Source organism: Antennarius striatus, chromosome 15, assembly GCF_040054535.1.
Source record: "Antennarius striatus isolate MH-2024 chromosome 15, ASM4005453v1, whole genome shotgun sequence".
Classification (NCBI taxonomy): domain Eukaryota; kingdom Metazoa; phylum Chordata; class Actinopteri; order Lophiiformes; family Antennariidae; genus Antennarius; species Antennarius striatus.
This window is the reverse complement of record NC_090790.1, coordinates 21268704-21289910: the sequence shown is the minus strand read 5'-3', so window position 1 is coordinate 21289910 and position 21207 is coordinate 21268704. Positions and strand designations below refer to the sequence as shown.

General features: G+C 45.6%; 2 protein-coding genes across 2 annotated transcripts; one reads left to right on the top strand and one right to left on the bottom strand.

The window, feature by feature from the left end:
* The first annotated feature begins 2103 nt into the window (after positions 1-2103).
* map1b (microtubule-associated protein 1B) lies at positions 2104-15259 on the top strand. Its single transcript, XM_068335083.1, has 7 exons — positions 2104-2425; positions 3957-4058; positions 5913-5995; positions 7333-7473; positions 7706-12767; positions 12879-13117; positions 13361-15259. Exons 1-7 carry the CDS (start codon positions 2242-2244, stop codon positions 13514-13516), a joined length of 5967 nt encoding a protein of 1988 aa, XP_068191184.1. The 5' UTR covers positions 2104-2241; the 3' UTR covers positions 13517-15259.
* A 963-nt stretch (positions 15260-16222) lies between these two features.
* LOC137608068 (uncharacterized) lies at positions 16223-16827 on the bottom strand. The gene is given in 2 exon segments (XM_068334086.1): positions 16223-16479; positions 16482-16827. Coding segments are annotated over 2 exon segments (603 nt in total).
* Positions 16828-21207: the final 4380 nt, after the last annotated feature.

Genomic DNA, 21207 nt, shown 5'->3' with positions numbered 1-21207 from the left:
ATTAGAACCGGTTCTACTTCACACCTGATTGGGACTGAAACTGGTGCTCAGGTCCTTCTGCTGACAGCAGGTGGCGCTACACGCATGACCGCTCACCTGCTTCTTCTCAGGAGGACGGATCACAACACACATTTATCAGTACTGTGTGTGTGTGTGTTATTCCTCTCTGTTCAGTGATATGTGATATTCTCTGTCTTGATTCAATCAGACCTATCACTGAACAGAGAGGAATAACACACACACACACAGACACACACAACATGTATGCTAGGCAGAGAAGAGTGACGGTTGAAACCCTTTATTTTTCTCAGCCACACCAAACAGGCTGTAAATGAAGATAAAAATACTACAAACTCCTACAGACTGACGGCCTGCATCACACAAACTGTGTGCAGTTCATCCGGTGCCATTCTAGACGTCATTTAAAATGCATTTTCTTTAGAATGGAATAATAATTTGCAGCTCGGTCCCACAGACACCAGTATAACTCTTTGTTCTACTGGTCCACTGGCTTCGTGTTCTAACCCAATAATACAAGATGAATTGGGATGAGTGGCTGAGTATCAGGGGTTAATGCAGTGGAATTCAAATCACCAACAAATGACTTTGTGACAGTAATGATTATTGAGTATGATAATAATGATATATTCAGTACTGATCAGACATATTGATAGGTTCCTCTGATGTCGTGACTCCTTTGAAGGAAACATTTCTGTTCTTGGGATCAACGTGTTGAATTAAAGACCAGTGTGAACGAAGCTGATCACACTGACATGATGTCATCTCCGTCTCTGGTCCCCTGCCAGTTCTGGACAGAGGCTGTTTCCATGACAACCCATCAACCCAGATGTTATGTTTCTTTGAAGTGTATAAGACAGGTTGTAAAAAGGAAATGGATTCCGTCCGTCCCGTGCTCCGTCCCTCTTGAAGACCTTCTAGGTGGCCTGCTGTGTTTTTAATGTGTTCTTCTCTTCCAGCTGTGTGTGATGGACGTTTGATTGGACCTCCTTTGGGAGACATGACAGGACCCGGCCCCCCTGGAAACAAAGGCCTGAGGTCTTCCCTCCCATCCAGGCACCGCTGAGTGATCCAAGAAGAGACGGAATCCCATCTTAGGGAATCCAGGGTTTGTTAGTATCTGCGTTCAGGATTTCTTCTGCGACATCCGTCCCTGCAGCAGCTGCTTCAGATCCTCCTGGAGAACAAACGTCTGTCAGCTCGAATTTTACTGATTCCTTTGGACAAAATCCTTTGATTCACTTCAAGTTATCCTCATTCTGCATCTTTGGCCTCTGAGCTCACGTTTCTCTGAAGACTTGCTGTTTCTTCTTCTTCTTCTTCTTTTCCTTTCGGCTTTTCCCTTCAGGGGTCGCCACAGCGAATCAATTTCCTCCATCTAGCCCTGTCCTTTGAATCCTCTTCTCTCACACCAACTACCTTCATGTCCTCTTTCACTACATCCATAAACCTCCTCTTTGGTCTTCCTCTAGGCCTCCTGCCTGGCAGTTCAAAACTCAGCATCCTTCTACCAATATATTCACTATCTCTCCTCTGGACATGTCCAAACCATCTCAGTCTGGCCTCTCTGACTTTATCTCCAGAACCTCTAACATGTGCTGTCCCTCTGATGGACTCATTCCTGATCCTATCCATCCTGGTCACTCCCAGAGAGAACCTCAGCATCTTCATCTCTGCTACCTCCAGCTCTGTCTCGTGTCTTTTCCTCAGGGACACTGTCTCTAGACCAAACAACATTGCTGGTCTCACCACAGTTTTGTACACCTTTCCTTTCATTTTAGCTGTTTGTTGGATGTAAACCTCAGTTCAAGCTGAACCATCAGAGATCAGCAGGTCTCAAGCCAGCCCCCCGGGGCCTCTGACGGGGGCTCCGAGTCAAACTATTTCTGCATCTACGTAGAAAAAGCAGAAGTAAATATCTGGACGTTACTCTGAACCCTCAGATTTTTAACGGGAGTGTTTGAGGAGCAGTTAGTCCAGCGCGGAGGGATATGTGGAGACTGAAGCTGTCAGGCTCAGCGACCTCCAGAGGCGTTTGATTCGATGACGTCAGTCGTGGTGTGAGTGAGCGAAAAAACCCACAGCGTTCCTCCCCCGGTTACCGGATGAGACGCACCGTCTAGAGGATAAAAGGCTGGAGCCCCTCCTACCGGGACTCCCGGGGCTCTGCGGTGAAGGAAGGGCGGAGGCTGCTGTTACCGGGAGCTACGGAGAGAGGAGAGGATGGCGACCCTGGCAGAATGTTCACATGCGGGGCTTCCAGGCGAGCAGAGCCGCCCCGGGGTGGGGACGACCTCCTGCAGCCCCTCGCAGCACTTCAACGACAGCAAATTCTACCTGCTGGTCGTGATCGGGGAGGTGGCGGTGGACGAGCAGTTGCGCTGCGCCATCACGGACATCGAGAGAGGTAACAGCGGGGCTGGGCGGGGCGGGGGGGCTGCGGGCTGCCGGGGCTGAACGACTGCGTGAAGACCAAACCAGGGGGGTGTCATGTTTCTGTTCAGGCGCACCTTTGGATTTTACGCACTGCGCGTGAACGAATAGAGCATTTAATGATGAAGATGATGATCATCATCATCATCTGTCCTTTACTAATCGCCCGGTAATGACCTTTTTCCCCTCTAATGCCACACGCGGATCACATTAATCCATAAATCACATCGATGGACATTTATTTAGGGGGGGTGGGGGGAGGAGCGGTGGGCGGGCATCCACCGACGTCTTTTTTTTTAAATTGCAATGCCATAAGGTTAGGTGGTGCCATCCACGCATGCAGGCCTGTCCCGGCAGACGTCACTGGTAAATCTCGTCACGCAGCGGTGGATACCGCAGCCGGCCGGCTTTTGTTCCCACAGAGGAGGCCTCTCTTCTTCGGTGGTGTCGCCACCAATCATCCTGCTTTCAATTATAATAACGTAATCATTTCTGTACATCATCACCACCATCATCAACACCATCATCATCATCAACACCATCATCATCATCATATCATCACCATCATCATCGTCACCATTATCATCACCATCATCATCGTCACCATTATCATCACCATCATCATCGTCACCATTATCATCACCATCATCATCGTCACCATTATCATCACCATCACCATCATCATCATCATATAATCACCATCATCATCATATAATCACCATCATATAATCACTATCACCATCATCATCATCATATAATCACCATCATCATCATATAATCACCATCATATAATCACTATCACCATCATCATCACCATTATCATCACCATTATCATAACCATCATCATCATCATCATCATCGTCCCACTCGAGCCCTTCAGTACCTTGTTGGCCGGTGGGCGTGGCTCGGTCCGCAGTGCGTCTCTACGGGAAGGGAGGAAGAATGATCTTCAAATTGAGCTGTGCGTTTTGATGAAGCTGACAGGGTAAGGTTAGGGTTAGGGGTAAGGTTAGGGGTTAGGTTAGGGGTTGGGTTAGGGTTAGGGGTTAGGTTAGGGTTAGGGGTTGGGTTAGGTTAGGGGTTGGGTTAGGGTTAGGGGTTGGGTTAGGGTTAGGGGTTAGGTTAGGGGTTAGGTTAGGGTTAGGGGTTAAGGGCTCCATGATAAACTGCATTGTTGTTTTCAACCTGCTTCTTTTGTGGAGACAATTCAACCCCAAACCCGTTTGTTTGCTGTTCTGGAGAGTTTTGCTCACATCACACACACCCTGCAGAACCTTTCGGTGTCGTTCTCCATCATTTCTGCTCCTGTTTAACTTTTTGATCCAGAGGAAATGAAAAGTCATCACATCGATTTTCTCTCCTGATCCAGCGTCACCAGAACAATGAGTCAGCAGAGAAGCAACACACACACACACACACACACAGCAACACACACACAGCAACACACACCACACTCACTCACTCTTTCCTTTCTGCTCACACACTCTTCCCCCTGTCCCTCACAGGCATTCGCTCGTGGAACGCTGATCTCATCGACTGTAACCTGGACCAGGAGCTGAAGCTGTTCGTTTCCAGACACTCGGCTCGCTTCTCTGCAGATGTCAGAGGTACACCGTGATGAGAGGATGAACCGTTTGTTCATCTGCCTCCATCTAACCCTCATCCCTGACCCCTGACCCTATCCCTAACCCCATTCCTAACCCTAACCCTATCTCTAACCCCTAACCCTAACCCCTTACCCTTATCCCTAACCCTAAAACTAACCCCTAATCCCTAACCAAACCTCTAACCCTAACCCCTGACCCCTAACCCTATCCCAAACCCTAACCCTAAACCTAACCCTAACCCCTGACCCCTAAACCGATCCCGAACCCTAACCCTATCTCTAACCCCTAACCCTAACCCCTTGCCCTAATCCCTAACCCTAAACCTAACCCCAAACCCTAATCCCTAACCTAACCCTAAACCTTAACCTAACCCATAATCCCTAACCTAACCCCAAACCTTAACCCTAATTCCCAACCTAACCCCAAACCCTAACCTTAACCCCAACCTCCACACACTCAACCTGAGACATGAAAGAACCGAGCAGATCACTGACATCCAACCCGACACGCCCCTTTGTTCCATCAAAGTGTGACTTGGCTGCAGAGTCAAACAGAGACATAACAGATAACCAGCAGGGGGAGCTGCAGGCTGAGCTGGAGCATCACTCGTTCCTGTCCTGAGCTTCTGTAGGTGAGGGATGGAGGAACAAACTAACTCTATTAGTCCCTATTAGGGACTGGATAAACACCAGGAGAAAAAGAAACACCGACACCAAAGGAGATACGACAAGACATACACTACACTAACAGACACATGCAGCACTAACAGGACATATACTAAATTATCATTAAAATATAAACAGTATAAAATTAAATGAAATAAAATAACAAATAAAACTAAAAAGTGCAAGTAAAAATTAGCAGGAGGCCCACATGGTAGGTAAGGTACACCCTTCTTACAGTGTAAGGCATCACTATCTCATATCAAAACATCACTACACCTTCCCCCCCTACACTGCAGCACAGGCTGACATCCCATCTCCTCCCCTCCATTCAACCGCGTGTTGACCTCCCCACCTCCCCCCCGCTCCTCCTGAGAGAGTCATTGTACCCCCTGATGGCACGGGGCACGAAGGAGGACCTCAGCCTCTCTGTGGAGGTGCTGTGTGACAGCACTCTGCCGCTGAAGGTGCTCCTCTGCTGGGAGAAGGTGGTGTGCGGGGGGGGGGGGGGGCTGGTGTTGTTCATGATAGCCCTTATTTAAGACATGGCTCTGCTCTACAGAACTGTCTCCACAGAGTCCAGGCTCAGACCGACCACTGAGCCCGCTCTACGGATGAGTCTGTTCAGACGGTCCATGTCTCTTTTCCTGGCCCCCCCCAGGATTCCTCAATCCTGTGTGGTTCCTGGAACTTATTAACAGCAAAGAATGAGGGCACACTGTATATACATATAAATATACATATACATGAATGTATATATATGTGTATATAAATATATATACATACAGTATATACATATATATATATGTATATAAATGTGAGCAACTTGTAAAGGGGGATGGCGCCTTCCTCAAGGGCGCCTTGGCAGTGCTCAGGAGGTGGGATGGCACCTCCCACTGTCATCTCACACTGCAGGTGGCTGGGCGGGAGCGGGAATCAAACTGCCCATCTTGGAAACATTGGACAACCTGCTCTACTGCTGAGACACTGTCGCCCCTTGGTATACAGTATATATATATATATATATATACACGTACATCACATTTTCAATCCCAGATAAATGTCATGGATTGTTATTACCAGAAAATATTCAGGTTGCTATCCAATAAAACAGGTGTCTTCACAGTGATGATGGATTAGTCCTTTCGAATCTCTACATTTAATCGTTGTGTGTTTTCCATTCAATTTGCAGGGCAGAGAATTCTTCACCACAAAAGTAATGTCCTGGAGACAGTGGTGCTCATCAACCCTTCAGACAATGCAGTCAGCACTGAGGTAAAATGAGCTGGACTACTCGTGCTCTTATTACGTCACTGATATGTTTTGTGGCCTGGTATTTCATCTCCTTTTCATTAAATGCACATTTACAAAGCGATTTAGTCTTGAGTCTTGGCTGTACCTTTCTTGTACTCCTGGCCACTCATCAAACTACTGTTAAACTGCTGATGATTTTAGAAATTCAATTCAATTCAATTAAAAAAACTTTACTCGTCCCCAAGAGGCTATAGAGGGTACATAAAGCAGGATTGGTGCACCAAAAGAAAGGCAGAGTGCAAAGAGGAAAAACTACATTTGCAGTCATCGGTGTAGAGGATGAAGAGTAGAGGTGAGAGCACGCAGCCCTGAGGGCAGTCAGTCGAGGTGTATCAGAGGTGGGAGAGTTTATTGTTGACTCTAACTGTCTGTGACTGGTTGGTCAGGAAGTCCAGAATCCACCGGGTGAGTTGATTGTCAAAACGGAAGCAGGAGGTGAGTTTATTGGCTAGAATGTGAGGTTGTAATGTGATGAATGCAGAGGAGAAATCTGCAAACAGGAGTCTGGCCGGTGGGTTTGGCTGTTCCAGGTGTTTGTGTATAGTGTCTATGATGAATACTTTGGTGTCATCCACCCCCTCGCAGCGCGGTAAGCATACTGAAGTGGGTCCATCTGAGCGTCAGTTGCTGTGAGGATGTGCTGTTTAATGACCCTCTCCATAGCTTTCATTACCAGGGACGTGAGAGCTACAGGTCTGGGGTCGTTCAGATGGTTTATGTTGGTTTTCTCAGGGATGGGCTTGACACTGAAGTGTTTCCATAGTTGAGGGACTGAGCCGGTGTCCATGGATTTTTGGAACAGTATTTAGGACACTGCTCCCAACTGTTCAGCACAGTTTCAGGACGCAGCCATTGATGTTATTTGGACCAGGAATGCCATTTTCCCTGGTACTCCTGGGAAAAAACTTATTTTTTTCATAGTGAATGATGAGTCTACTCTTTTGTTTGGTAGTTTTGGTGTTTAAAATGAATGTAGTTTATTTTTATTTTTGTCCATTAAATTTGTATCTACCTATCCATCCATCTACATTGTCATGGAACACAATATTCCCTGGGTGTCTAAGGGTCGCTCCAAATGATTGAAAACAGCAGCAGCCAGATGTTTCAAAGCAGTTTGAAATGGGTTCACTGCATTTTTGTCTGGGGATATTGTACAGATGTCACTATTTTATACTTGAATCAAGGGCTTTCTTCTTTCCAGTGTGCCACATAAGTTTCTCAACGTTTCATTTACTAATTGTTCATTGACTTTCAAACAAAGTGAAGTCTGCTCTCATAGAAGATCTTCTTGTTTCCAGGCTCGCTTGATGATCTCAGATGCTGCCAAACACAAGCTTCTGGTTCTTGCAGGACAATGCTCTGAAAACACCGGGGAGCTGATACTTCAGTCTGGATCTTTCTCTTTCTTCAACTTCATTGACATATTCACTGACCAAGAGGTGGGCCGGCATATCCATATGACCAGTGAAACTTAAACCGTAGTTTCCATGTTTTCTGTCTGAAAAACTCTTTAAATATGTTTGGTAAACTCCCTCCCTTGGGGTCCCACTTCTTTCTACACATAATTGTTTCAAAATGGCACAAAGTTCAGGTTTGTATGCGCATACATTGTGAAGCTGAAATTCCAAAGGACTATCTATTTCCTCACTAATTTATTTATGTCATGCACAGATTGGTGAATTGCTTAGTACCATTCACCCTGCAAACAAAGCCAACCTTACACTCTCCTGCCCTGAACAAGGTGACTGGAAGAACTCCAACTTGGACAAACACAACCTGCAGGATTTCATTCATATGAAACTCAACTCCTCTCTCATCCTCCCTGAAATGGAGGGACTCTCAGAGTTCACAGAGTATCTATCTGAATCGGTAGAGATTCCATCTCCATTTGACATATTGGAGCCACCGACATCAGGTGGATTCCTAAAGCTCTCCAAACCATGCTGTTACATTTTCCCTGCTGGATGCGGTGACTCTGCTCTCTTTGCTGTCAATGGTTTCAACATGCTAATTAATGGTGGCTCAGACAGGAAGTCCTGCTTCTGGAAGCTGGTGAGACATCTGGATAGGGTGGACTCCATCCTCCTGACCCACATTAGTGCTGATAACCTGCCAGGCATCAATAGCATGCTGCAGAGGAAGGTGGCAGAGCTCGAGGAAGAACAGTCACAGGGTTCTACTGCCAACAGTGACTGGGTGAAGAACATGATTTCTCCAGATATTGGTGTTCTTTTTGTGAATCTTCCAGAAAATTTGGAAAGCCCTGAAACCAATTACAGAGTGAGGAGCAACGTCGAGGAGGCAGCAGTTATGAAGAACCTACTGATGAAACTTAATTTGAGGATAGAGCCTTTGCAAAGACCTGCTGGAAACACTATAGAGCCAATCATACTCTTTCAGAAAATGGGAGTTGGGAAGCTCGAAATGTATGTGCTCAACCCGTCGAAGAACAGCAAGGAGATGCAGCACTTTATGAAGCAATGGACAGGAAGTGAAAAAGACACCGCTTCCATTTTGCTGCCAAATGGAAAAGAATCGGAGTTCCCTATTTCTAACTTGACATCTATCTGCTCACTCATTGTGTGGCATCCTGCAAATCATACAGATAAGGTTGTGCGTGTTCTCTTTCCTGGAAATATAACCCAGCATCACATCTTTGAAGGTTTAGAAAAAATTAAGCACCTGGACTTCCTGAAGCAGCCAGTTGTCACTCAAAAAGCAATGTCCTCTACACCATCAACACCAACAGTCAAGCAAGCCAAAATGAAACACAGAACTGACAGCAGAGAGAGTCTGAAGTCTACCCCGAAGCCATCACCAATCAGAAGCACTAGGAAGGAATCAAAGGAAGAAACACCAGAAAAGATTAAGACAGATGTGGAATCATCTCATGAAAAAACAAAAAAAGCAGAAAAAAAAGAAAAAGTCCCAATAAAAAAGGAAAAGGCAACTGAGAAAGACTCAAAAGCAAAGGACATGAAGACGGCTCAAAATGATATTCCAGAGAAAAAGAAGGACAAGATTTTCAAAAAGGAGACCAAAATGTCTATAGAAAAGAAGAAGGAGGTTAAGAAAGAAGTAGCAAAGAAAGAAGATGTACCCAAACAAGAGGGTGAAAAGGATGAAAAAGTGAAAAAAGAGGAGGCAAAGAAAGTTTTCAAAAGGGATATCAGAAGAGAATCACCTATGAAGGAGAAGGAAGACAAGAAAGACCAAAAGAAAGATGGCAAAAAGACTTTGAAAGACCTAAGAAAGTTTGCTGCAGGTGAGGAAAAGGGTCTATCTCCAAAACCAAAACCCCTGAAAAAGGACTCCAAGAATGATTCAGGAATCCCATCAAAATTAAAAGATACAGGGAAGTCAAAGGTGACAAAGAAGGAGACAAAGGTGGACAGTGGTAAACCTGCTGGAAGTGTAGCTGCTGCTTCAGAAGATCCCAAAGCAATAAGGTCTCTGATGTCCTCACCAGAAGATCTCACCAAGGACTTTGATGAGCTTAAAGCTGAAGAATTGGTGGAGGATGATGCAACTGTGCAACAAAATGAAGAAGAGGAGGCTGTCCTGATTCATCACGAAGATGCAATACAAATGAAAGGGTCACCTGAAGCGCTGGAGTCCTTGGATGAAGGAATAACCACAACAGAGGCTGAAGGTGAATGTGGAACGACTCCAGAAGAACAAGTCGTTAAGTCAAAACTCAATCGCAGCGTGAGTGAGAAGTTTGAAGATGAAGGTACCGTCATGGAAGAAGCGTCTGAGGGAGGGTATTATGAAGAGAAAGGAGACAGAGAACAAGTATATGAACCAGACGTAAACAGAATTACTCCCGGGGATGAACAAAAAGAGAGAAACGATGGCACCAGACCAGGAAACAACATTGAAAATAATGATGTAACTCATAAAAATATAGGTCAGAAGTTGAGCGAAAGGGAAATCGATAAGCATCTCAAGCTTTTATCAGTCTCACCCAGAGCGTCCTCACCAGTTTCTCCGGCTGCATCCATTCATGATGAAATGCTTCCAATGGGCTGTGAGAGCTCAGCCGCCTATGACCACCAGAACAGAGATGAATTCTCTGTAGGCTATAGCGCCACCTCTGGCCACATGCAGTCCACTATTGAGACACCCCCTGTGCCTACTCCAATGGATGAGATGTTTCCTACTAATGACAGATGTCCTTCACAGGATGTTGGCAGGTTTGGGACATTGGCATCTGGAGAGGTTGATGAGAAGAATCTGTCCCCAGTTAAAGACACTCCAAGGTCAAATCTTTCCCAGAGCGATGCCACAGAGGGCCGTGACTACAACAACTCCGCTTCCACAATGTCAACCCCTTCATCACTAGAAGAAGATAAAGTCTGCAAGGAATTCCCTTCTGTAGGAAATGCTGAGGGGTTTGCTGCAGCTCAAGAGTCATGTGATAAATACGATGCAGACTCAGCTAAAACAAAGTCAACTTCCACAACTTCACCTCTTGTTCGATCTCCATCTGTGGATCATCACATTAGAGCTGCTTCTCCAACAGTATTTGCTGCTCCGGTTGAACTGTCCACCACTCTGGCAGGGTGCACCAACGAAGGGGTTGATTCATCCATCAATCCAGATGATAAGACATTGGAAGGAGCAAACTCTCCTCAGTCATCTGGTCACACACCTTACTATCAGTCGCCAGTGGATGAAAGACTGGGAGCTCTTCCACCTGTGTCACCAGACCAGTCACTTGGACCAGTAATTGTAGAGATCACCAGCGATAAAGAGGACTCCTCGGCAAGGGTTACCCCAGAGTTCTATGAGCCAGAACCAGATAGCTCTTCTCCTGAAGAGAGAGTGATCTCTCCAAAAAGCCCGTCTCAATTTAAACCTGATTCCACAACAAAAATTGAAAAGTCGCCATTTGACGTAGAGGATAAGAAAATTGAGGCAAACACCCAATCTGTCCTGAGCAAAAACGAAGCAGACACTAATCCTTTCACCACTTTCAAAGAAGAGAGTAAAATGTCCATTTCAGAAGGTACGACCTCAGACAAATCAGGAACCCCTCCAGAGGAAGTGGTAGCAGAAGATACATTTTCACATTTAGCTTCAGCATCCACCACTTCCCTGGCCACCAGCTCTTTGCCAGAACCCACCACTGACTCTCCTTCCCTTCATGCTGAAGTAGGATCTCCTCATTCAACAGAAGTAGATGACTCTTTGTCTGTCTCTGTCGTTCAGACCCCAACCACTTTTCAAGAAGCTGAGGGATCTCCATCAAAGGAGGATAGTCCAAGGCCAATGTCTATTTCCCCAGACATCTCACCAAAGGCAAAAAGCAGAACACAGATGCAGGACCCAAAATCCCCTGAGCATTCCACCATGTCAATAGAGTATGGTCAGGAATCCCCTGATCACTCACTAGCCTTGGACTTCAGCAAGCAATCCCCAGAGCATCCATCTGCTGGGAGCAGCTCACATGCTACAGAGAATGGCCCAACTGAGGTTGACTACAGCCCCTCAGGCGGATTGAATAGAGGATCATCTGAACATCAAACTACTGTGATGAAGCCTTTTCTTTTTGACGACGGTGATTCAGTCCTGACCACTTCTGCAACCCCCTCAGATGCATCTCAGTCCACTCCTTCTGTCACAACACCGTGTCAAATGGCAGAGATTCCACATGCCATGTCTGAACAGACAGAAAAATCCCAACTTACCCCAAAAGCATCATCTATCATTCACTCTCCCAGCTCCAACGAGCCATCTCCAGTGGTTGAATGTCAACTGACCAAAGACTACAACAGTCCAATTTCATCTGATGAAGAACGCAATGATAATAAACCTGACAACCAGCAAAACTTAGGGTCACCATCACCTCATAAGGCTGCTTCACCATCGTCTCCAAAAGAGGAGACCTTTTCTCCAACCAAGGAGACTAATCTATTTAAAAGTGAAGATTCTACACTTCAGGCACAATCTCCTGTGAGCCCCAAAGTTCCATCTTATCTACCTCTCTCCTCTGATCCATGTCATTACACATCTCCCTGCGGGGCCAGGGACCCAGAATCTACTGGGGGGCCTTCTCCTCCATCTAGGACTGATGTTGACCTTTGCCTAGTGACCTCATGTGAATACCGTCACCCCAAGACAGAGTTATCACCATCTTTCATCAACCCTAACCCTTCAGAGTACTTCATCAATGAAGACAACACCTTGAATGAAGACAAGCCTTTAGCCAAGTCTGGCAATGGACCCCCACCCCCTGGAGGTAAACTTTCTGCCAAGCAATGTGAGGAGACCCCACCCACATCCATCAGTGAATCAGCTCCCTCACAAACAGATTCAGATGTGCCACCAGGTACAGAAGAGTGTCCCTCCATTACAGCAGATGCTAACATTGACTCAGAAGACGACTCTGAGACTCTGCCCACTGACAGAACCCTGACCTACAGGCATGCCGATCCTCCTCCAGTGGCACTCAGGGACTCTGCTCCATCTTCAGGCCACCACGATGTCTGCATGGTGGATCCTGAGGTGCTTAAGGTTGAGGAAAACCTTCACAATACAAATACAGAAGGAGAAAAACCCAAGAAGAAAAAGCTCTCAAAAAAGTCTTCCTCACCGGCCAGGAAGACTGTTCTATCTAAAGTGAAGGATGCAAGGACTTCATCTCCAAAGAAAACTAGTGGAGAAGGGAAAGATGCCAAAAATGCAACCAATACCTCTGCTTCAAGAGTTGTGAAAAATGTCTCATCAGGTGAGTGCAATTTACTCATGGTCAGCTTTTACATCACAGAAGCTCTTTGTAGAATTCGCTCATTTTCTTGTAGGCTCATTTATGAAAAATGAAAATGTTGGCCTCTTTCAGGTACTAGCAGTGGGAAGGCAACGAGTGGGGTGTCTTTGTCCAACTGTCCTCCCATGTATATGGATTTGGTGTACATCCCCAATCACTGCAGTGCCAAGAATGTCGATGCTGAGTTCTTTAAGCGTGTGCGCTCATCTTACTATGTCATCAGTGGCAATGATCTGACTGCTCAGGAACCCAGCAGGGTTGTCCTTGATGCTCTTCTGGAAGGAAAGGCCCAGTGGGACAGCAATGTGCAAGTAAGTTTCAAATATTCATATTATAAATAAGTACAATTATGTGGAACTGTTGCAATAAGCAGAGGAGCAGATGGCATCTTTGGTAACCAGTATATTTTGTCTATTGTAGCTTAATATTGGCTTATTTGACATCAATATAGTTGAGTTCAATCTGAGAAAATTTATGCTCCCATCCAAGATGAAAAAGGCCTGAAGATACCTTTATTGCTGAAACTTAGAAACTTTCCTGCTCTCCGATGTCAGGTCACCCTGATCCCAACCCACGACACTGATGTAATGAGGGAGTGGTACCAGGAGACCCATGATAAGCAGCAGAAGCTCAACATCATGGTCCTTGCCAGCAGCAGCACTGTTGTCATGCAGGACGAATCCTTCCCAGCTTGTAAAATCGAGATGTAGGCTTCTTCCTCTCAAAATGAGAAGAAAAAGCCTACAGTGTCAAGAGGAGGCCTCTTGACACTATTTGAGAAAAGAAGATTAATGTAGCAAAAATAGTCCAAGCAAATGCTTAAACACTTACATGCAGAACAAAGTCTTGTCATAAGTTAAACCACGAAAAGAAATTACATCCGCAATAAAGACGAACACTAATACTAGCAAACTTTAAGAGGCTCAGTGCAAATGAGCTTTTCTTTATTAAGTGAAACTCCTGGTCATCTCAAGGCATTATCTGACCTTCATCGATAGAATTAAGAATAAAACAGTAAAGACAATAAAACCATTGTTATGACCAATTATAGTAACTCTTGTGTGCATAAAATAATGCACACAAGAGTGCATTAACTGCTGTCAAGGAATAAAACTATTTTAATGAATGGTTGTTTTACACACCAAAGGATAAAATGGATTGTTATCTGTTATTGCCTTAGGGGGTCGTAGTGAATGTATGAGAACTGGTGCAATTAGCTTAAGAGCAGCCGGGTAACGGCACAGAGGTTTGTCTCATTATGGACTGTTTAACTGTTACATAGCTGAATGACAGTAATATGGATTCACTTGAAAGACACTCAACACTGATGAACATTAATATGATGTCCAGCTTCATATTCATCACAAAGTGAAACCATTCCAAAATTATGTTTGGTTAAAAATGGATGTTTGGGGTAGTGTTTTTTTACTTTATGTTGCTGCTGATGTACAAATATTAATTTATTCTGTTAAACTGAATTCTGCCTTCCCTGATTGTGTGAAATAATTTCCCACGAGGGATGTTAGTGCTATTTTAAAAAGTGTTCTTTATTACACATTGCTGTTTAATTTTACATCATTTCTAAAGCAGTAGAACTTTTTTATTGTAACTGCTGCGCTATTTGGGAGACAAGCTTTTCCCGTTATACAGCTGGAGGCAGGATATTTTAATACTAAAATGTCTTGTTTTTCTAAAGCATTGTACTATAATCATGATGAGACACAAAAGTAACTCCAGGTATTGTCAAGTGTGTAGATATCAAACTTTATTGAGGTGCGACACAGTGTACTTTCAGACCGACATGAGCAGCAGAATACATAGAAAACAGCTTCCAGGACAGGTGGAGTGTTGGTGTTGTGTTGTGGGAGGCAGCATGAGGTGAGGGTGACCTGAGTGTTTTAGATGAAAGTATGTAAAACAAGAACTAGAAGTTCAAACACAAACATGACGCATCACAAACGGACAAACAGATTCACGACTCAGCGATTACGGGCTTGGCTTCACCCACTCGCCAAACTCATCCACCAATTCTGGAATTATGTCAGGTGTTCACGGAACACCAGAAGATTGTTTTCCCACGTGGGAATCTCAAACCAACATCTCCTGGACTGACTTTAATCTTTTCTGTCTTCTTTCACTACACATATATTCCTCTTTCTATTCCTCTATTCTATTCTTCCCTGCCTTTTCCTTCCTCTCTCTCTCTTGGGAGGACATTAATGATGATTGTCTGCGGCTGAGTGCTTATCTGTCTTGTGATCTTGCATTCTCTCTTCCCTTTTCCCAAACATATGTAACCTATAGCAATGAGTTTGAAGTGAAAGTATTCCTTAGTGCTTTCTGATGTTTGTGCGTAATATTCCCTCAACCCATAAATAAAATCTGATGTAAAACGTACCGGTGCAAAATAACACACGTTTGAAAGTAACCACAATAAAAGTTGTCGTGAAAATGGGGACCTGTCTCTGTCTTTTTGATTAATTTAAAGCAGGGCTGTATTTTGACTAATCTGATCAAATGTGAATCAAATGTAAAACATGAACCTTATGGCATCAGCATGAAGCCGCTCTGATAGAACCATCATTCGTTTTCAGCTAGAAGTGTTTAAGGGACATGCTCACTAAAAATAGAGAGTTCATGAAACCTTGCATAAAATATGCTTGTAGCAACAGACAATTAACTGTGGAGCTTAAAGAGCAAACAGCTGAGTAAAATAAGAAAAAGGCACCTGCCTAGACAACACCTGTAGCTGAGGAATCCTTATTAACCTTACAGAAACACGTGTGTGCTAAGGATGGCATATGACTATCGTTAACATTTACAGCTGTATGAATAAGTAGTAAGTTAGCTCTAAGTCAGCTCTATACTAACAATAGCAGCTTAGCTAAGTTAGCTTAGGAGACGACAGTCCCTCTTCATCGTTGTCACGAGTCACGTTGTTCCTTTTCCAGTGCTCGTGCATCACAGTCGTGCTGCCGTGGGAGACGTGTCCTAATGTAGCCCAGTGGTGTTCGTGTTATATTTGGACAGTTTTGGACAGTTTCCAGCTAGCGGTCATGTGAAGCCACACAGTTGTGATTTCAGCTAAACACCAACTTGAACAGGGCTTCAGCATCTCATCTCATGTGAACCCGTCATCAAGGTCCAGAAGACAAACCCAAGGATCCAAATTCAAGAGCATCCATCCTTTGTAGACCAGGACTGTTATGTTCCTCACGCCTGATGAAGACCCTTTGCTGTCAGGTTAGCTTTATGTGGATGCGCATGATTGGTCAGCTAGGAGGAAGGTCGCTCCATCCAGCATGCTTGTTATCATGTGACAGATCTGGACAGGTGAACGTCTCACGCATACAGCGTCTTCCACGCCACGTAACGTCTGACTCAGAATACACAAGGAAAGCTGGTGTCGAGTGGCTTCATTCACAAACTGTTCTTCTTATTGGTCGGTCAGATCCCCCCCTCTCTTTGTGTAGAACATGAAGGGTCTGCGCGGCATGGTTGGCCCAGCAGATCAGCTCCAGCAGGACTCCATTGGTCCACAGTTTGAGGCCAAAAGCTCCTCCAGCGCCCTGGGGTTCCTCAGCACACTGATGGCCTGGGGTGACCTCCAGGGGTGCATCCTCGGTCTCCGCTAGATCTTTGGTGCTGTAGAGCAGGTGCTCCAGCCGTACCAGACGGTGGTCCTCATGGTCTCGTACTAGCCTTCCAGCTCCCCCCACTCCTCCTCTTCCTTCTGGATGAGGCAGTGGAGCAGTCCGAGGCACTGGCGCAGGGCCGCATGCAGCGCCTGCACCTGCTGCTCGGCCCTGGGCCCATCGGACTCCAGGAACAGGGACATGATGCACTCGCTGTCTGGGGCATGGTCCTCCAGGAAGGTCTCCTTGTCCTTGTAAAGCTGGAACAGGCGGACACACTCGTGGTGCAACACCCGGGCGAGACCCACCAACCTCCCGGTCTGCGACAGGCCGGACGCCACTGCCTCCACCTCAGCGGTCCGCCGCTGCTCGTCCCGCTCTGCCATCGGCTCTCCAAGTAAGCAACTAACAAACAAGAACAATCATGAAGTCTTGTTATGGAGAACTGGACCACGAAGAAACGGTCACGAAGAAGAGAATCAGGACTTTATAAATTAACAGTTCATCAACTGGCTGATCACAGCTTCCATCTCATCAAAGCTTTGCTCCAAACTAACATCAAAGATCAAGACCATGTGGAGCAGGAGGACCAACTCCAAGGTTTGAAGGAGACAAACCAGAACAAGCAACGGAATCAGGAAATCCTGGTCGATAATCTGACCAATAAGGAATGAAGACAGATCTACTGGCTGCACAGGACCTGCTTTCCATGAAGAGGACAACCTCCTACAATCACTGAAGAAACAAAACCAATCACAAGTTCAAGACCTTCAGGCAGAATTACTGAGTCATGAGGAGTCATTGCTGAGTCATGAGGAGCGTGACCAGAATCGCAATGAATGTAAAGGAGAACTCAATGAGGTGGACCACCTTAGTGTGTTGGGTTAGGAGTTATAGGTTAGGGTTAGGTTAGGGGTTATGGGTGAGGGTTAGGCTTACTGGTTAGGTTAAGGGTTATGGGTTAGGGTTAAGAGTTATGGGTTAGGGGTTAGGAGTTATGGGTTAGAGTTATGAGTTAGGAGTTATGGGTTAGGTTAGGGGTTAGGGATTAGGAGTTATGGGTTAGGGTTTTGGGTTAGGGGTTAGGAGTTATGGGTTAGGGTTAGGGGTTAAGGTTAGGGGTTCGGGGTTAGAGTTTGGAGTTATGGGTTAGGTTTATAGGTTAAGGTTAGGGGTTTGGGTTATGGGTTAGGGTTAGGGGTTATGGCTTAGGGTTAGGAGTTATGGGTTAGGTTTATAGGTTAAGGTTAGGGGTTTGGGTTATGGGTTAGGTTAGGGGTTATGGCTTAGGGTTAGGGGTTATGGGTTAGGGTTTTGGGTTAGGGGTTAGGAGTTAAGGGTTAGGGGTTAAGGTTAGGGGTTCGGGGTTAGAGTTTGGAGTTATGGGTTAGGTTTATAGGTTAAGGTTAGGGGTTTGGGTTATGGGTTAGAGTTAGGAGTTAGGGGTTAGGGGTTAGGAGTTAGGTGTTAGGTTAGAGGTTAGGGTTATGGGTTAGGTTAGAGGTTATGGCTTAGGGCTAGGAGATATGGGTTAGGGGTTAGGGCTAGGGGTTATGGGTTATGGGTTATGGGTTAGGGTTAGAGAGAGAGGGACTGGGGGGGGGGGTGCCGGGGCCTACACCTTGCAGGATACCATAAATTATCCAAGGCCTCGAGGCTGATTTGCTGAGAAGACAATCTCAGCTGGATGGGCTAAGGCGTTGTTGCCAAGGCAACAGAGGGAACCTCCCTTTGGCAGGATTATTGTCTTTGTTTGGGGTTAAAGTAAGAACCGTTATGGAGAACCCAACATTCTATGAAGAACATTACATTATACAGTATGTTTGTACAGGACTTCATTCATTCATTCATTCATTCATTCATTCCTGGGGGGTCAAATTTGTACTAGACATTTATTTATGTATTATTCATTCATTCATTCATTTCATTCATATTTCTACTGGACAGTAAAGGGACAGTTACCTCATTTTTAAGTGACAAATATGTTATTCATCATTATGACAAATAGAAGAAAAAATAAATTTCATATGTGTAGCATCATCCCTTTGGTCAGAAAACCTTAAAATCTGCGCTGCAGCAGCTTCAGCATCAAGTGGTCACGTGGGGTCATAGGTCACTGGCGCCATACTTAGCTTGGCAGCCACTGAACACAATGCAATCGCCGAAGCGATAAACCTGATAAAAATCATGGTTACATGCGAGGTGAACGGTTGTGCAAACACAACAGGACATAAACACAAAGACAAGGACCTGTCGTTCTTTAGAATACCTTCTGGGAAGCTAGGAAGGAGATGGAGAGCAGGATAAACCGGGTCAAAATGACCCAGGATCTGAGTATCCATCATGAACACTTTACCTCGGAGGATTTCAGAGAGATTTGAAGGTTAGATCGTTTTCTGACAACCCATAGTATTTATTCTGAATTCCCCAGGTTTAGTGGATAATTAATTCAATGTAGCCGCAAGAGGACACAAGCCAGTGTCTTATTGTGCCGGTCCCAAGCCCGGATAAATACAGAGGGTTGCGTCAGGAAGGGCATCCGGCGTAAAACTTTTGCCAAATCAAAGATGCGAATCAAACCTATGGCTCCCATACCGGATCGGTCGAGGCCCGGGTTAACAACGACCGCCATCGGCGCTGTTGACCTACAGGGCGCCGGTGGAAATTGGATTACTGTTGGTCGAAGAAGGAGAGGAGGAAAGTGCGTTCGCTCGAAGAAAGAGAAGAGGAACACCAAGAGTATAGGACTGAGAGTAGGGACGTTGAATGTTGGAACTATGACAGGAAAAGGTAGAGAGTTGGTTGACATGATGCAGAGGAGGAAGGTAGACATACTGTGTGTCCAGGAGACCAGGTGGAAAGGTAGCAAGGCTAGAAGTTTAGGAGCAGGGTTCAAGTTGTTCTATCATGGTGTAGATGGGAAGAGAAATGGAGTAGGAGTTATCTTGAAGGAGGAGTTTGTTAGGAATGTCCTGGAGGTAAAAAGAGTGTCAGATAGAGTGATGAGTCTGAAGCTACAAATAGAAGGTGTGATGTTCAATGTTGTTAGTGGGTATGCTCCACAGGTAGGATGTGAGCTGGAGGAGAAGGAGAAATTCTGGTCAGACTTTGATGAAGTGATGCAGAGCATACCTAGAAGTGAGAGAGTTGTCATTGGAGCAGACTTCAATGGACATGTTGGTGCAGGAAACAGAGGGGATGAGGATGTGATGGGCAGGTTTGGTATCCAGGAGAGGAACGCAGAAGGACAGATGGTAGTTGACTTTGCAAAAAGGATGGAAATGGCTGTAGTGAATACTTTCTTCCAGAAGAGGCAGGAACATAGAGTGACCTATAAGAGTGGCGGTAGGAGCACACAGGTAGACTACATCTTGTGTAGACGGTGTAACCTGAAGGAGATCAGTGACTGTAAAGTAGTGGTAGGTGAGAGTGTAGCCAAACAGCATAGGATGGTGGTGTGTAGGATGACTCTGGTGGTGAGGAAGATGGTGAGGGCAAAGGCAGAGCAGAAGACGAAATGGTGGAAGCTGAAAAAGGAAGAGTGTTGCATGACTTTTAGGAAGGAGTTAAGACAGGCTCTGGGTGGTCAGGAGGTGCTTCCAGATGACTGGACAACTACAGCTAATGTGATCAGGGAGACAGGTAGGAGAGTACTTGGTGTGTCATCTGGAAGGAAAGTAGATAAGGAGACTTGGTGGTGGAATGAGGAGGTACAGGAGTGTATACAGAGAAAGAGGTTAGCTAAGAAGAAGTGGGACACTGAGAGGACTGAGGAGAGTAGACAGGAGTACAGGGAGATGCAGCGTAAGGTGAAGGTAGAGGTAGCAAAGGCCAAACAAGAAGCTTATGATGACTTGTATGCTAGGTTGGACAGTAAGGAGGGAGAGACTGATCTATACCGGTTGGCAAGACAGAGAGATAGAGATGGGAAGGACGTGCAGCAGGTTAGGGTGATTAAGGATAGGGATGGAAGTCTATTGACAGGTGCCAGTAGTGTGATGGGAAGATGGAAAGAGTACTTTGAAGAGTTGATGAACGTGGAAAATGAGAGAGAACAAAGACTAGAAGAGGTGACTGTTGTGGACCAGGATGTAGCAAAGATTAGTCAGGATGAAGTGAGGAGGGCACTGAAGAGGATGAAGAGTGGAAAGGCAGTCGGTCCTGATGATATACCTGTAGTGGTATGGAAGTGTCTAGGAGAGGTGGCGGTAGAGTTTCTGACTGGGTTGTTCAACAGGATCTTAGATAGTGAGAAGATGCCTGAGGAATGGAGGAGAAGTGTGCTGGTGCCCATTTTTAAGAACAAGGGAGATGTGCAGAGTTGTGGCAACTACAGAGGAATAAAGCTGATGAGCCATACAATGAAGTTATGGGAGAGAGTAGTGGAAGCTAGACTAAGGGCAGAAGTGAACATTTGTGAGCAGCAGTATGGTTTCATGCCAAAAAAGAGTACTACAGGTGCAGTATTTGCTTTGAGGATGTTGATAGAGAAGTACAGAGAAGGCCAGAGGGAGCTGCATTGTGTTTTTGTAGATCTGGAGAAAGCTGATGACAGGGTGTCCAGAGAGGAACTGTGGTATTGTATGAGGAAGTCTGGAGTGGCAGAGAAGTATGTTAGAGCGGTGCAGGACATGTATGAGGACTGTAAGACAGTGGTGAGGTGTGTGTAGGTGTGACAGAGGAGTTCAAGGTGGAGGTGGGACTGCATCAGGGATCAGCTCTGAGCCCCTTCTTGTTCGCAATGGTGATGGACAGGCTGACAGACC

Coding starts and splice junctions, on each gene's coding strand:
- map1b (XM_068335083.1), top strand. CDS start 2,242: ATGGCGACCCTGGCAGAATGTTCACATGCGGGGCTTCCAGGCGAGCAG. Junction 4,059..5,912: donor CTTCTCTGCAGATGTCAGAG/GTACACCGTGAT, acceptor TTCAATTTGCAG/GGCAGAGAATTCTTCACCAC. Junction 5,996..7,332: donor ACAATGCAGTCAGCACTGAG/GTAAAATGAGCT, acceptor TCTTGTTTCCAG/GCTCGCTTGATGATCTCAGA.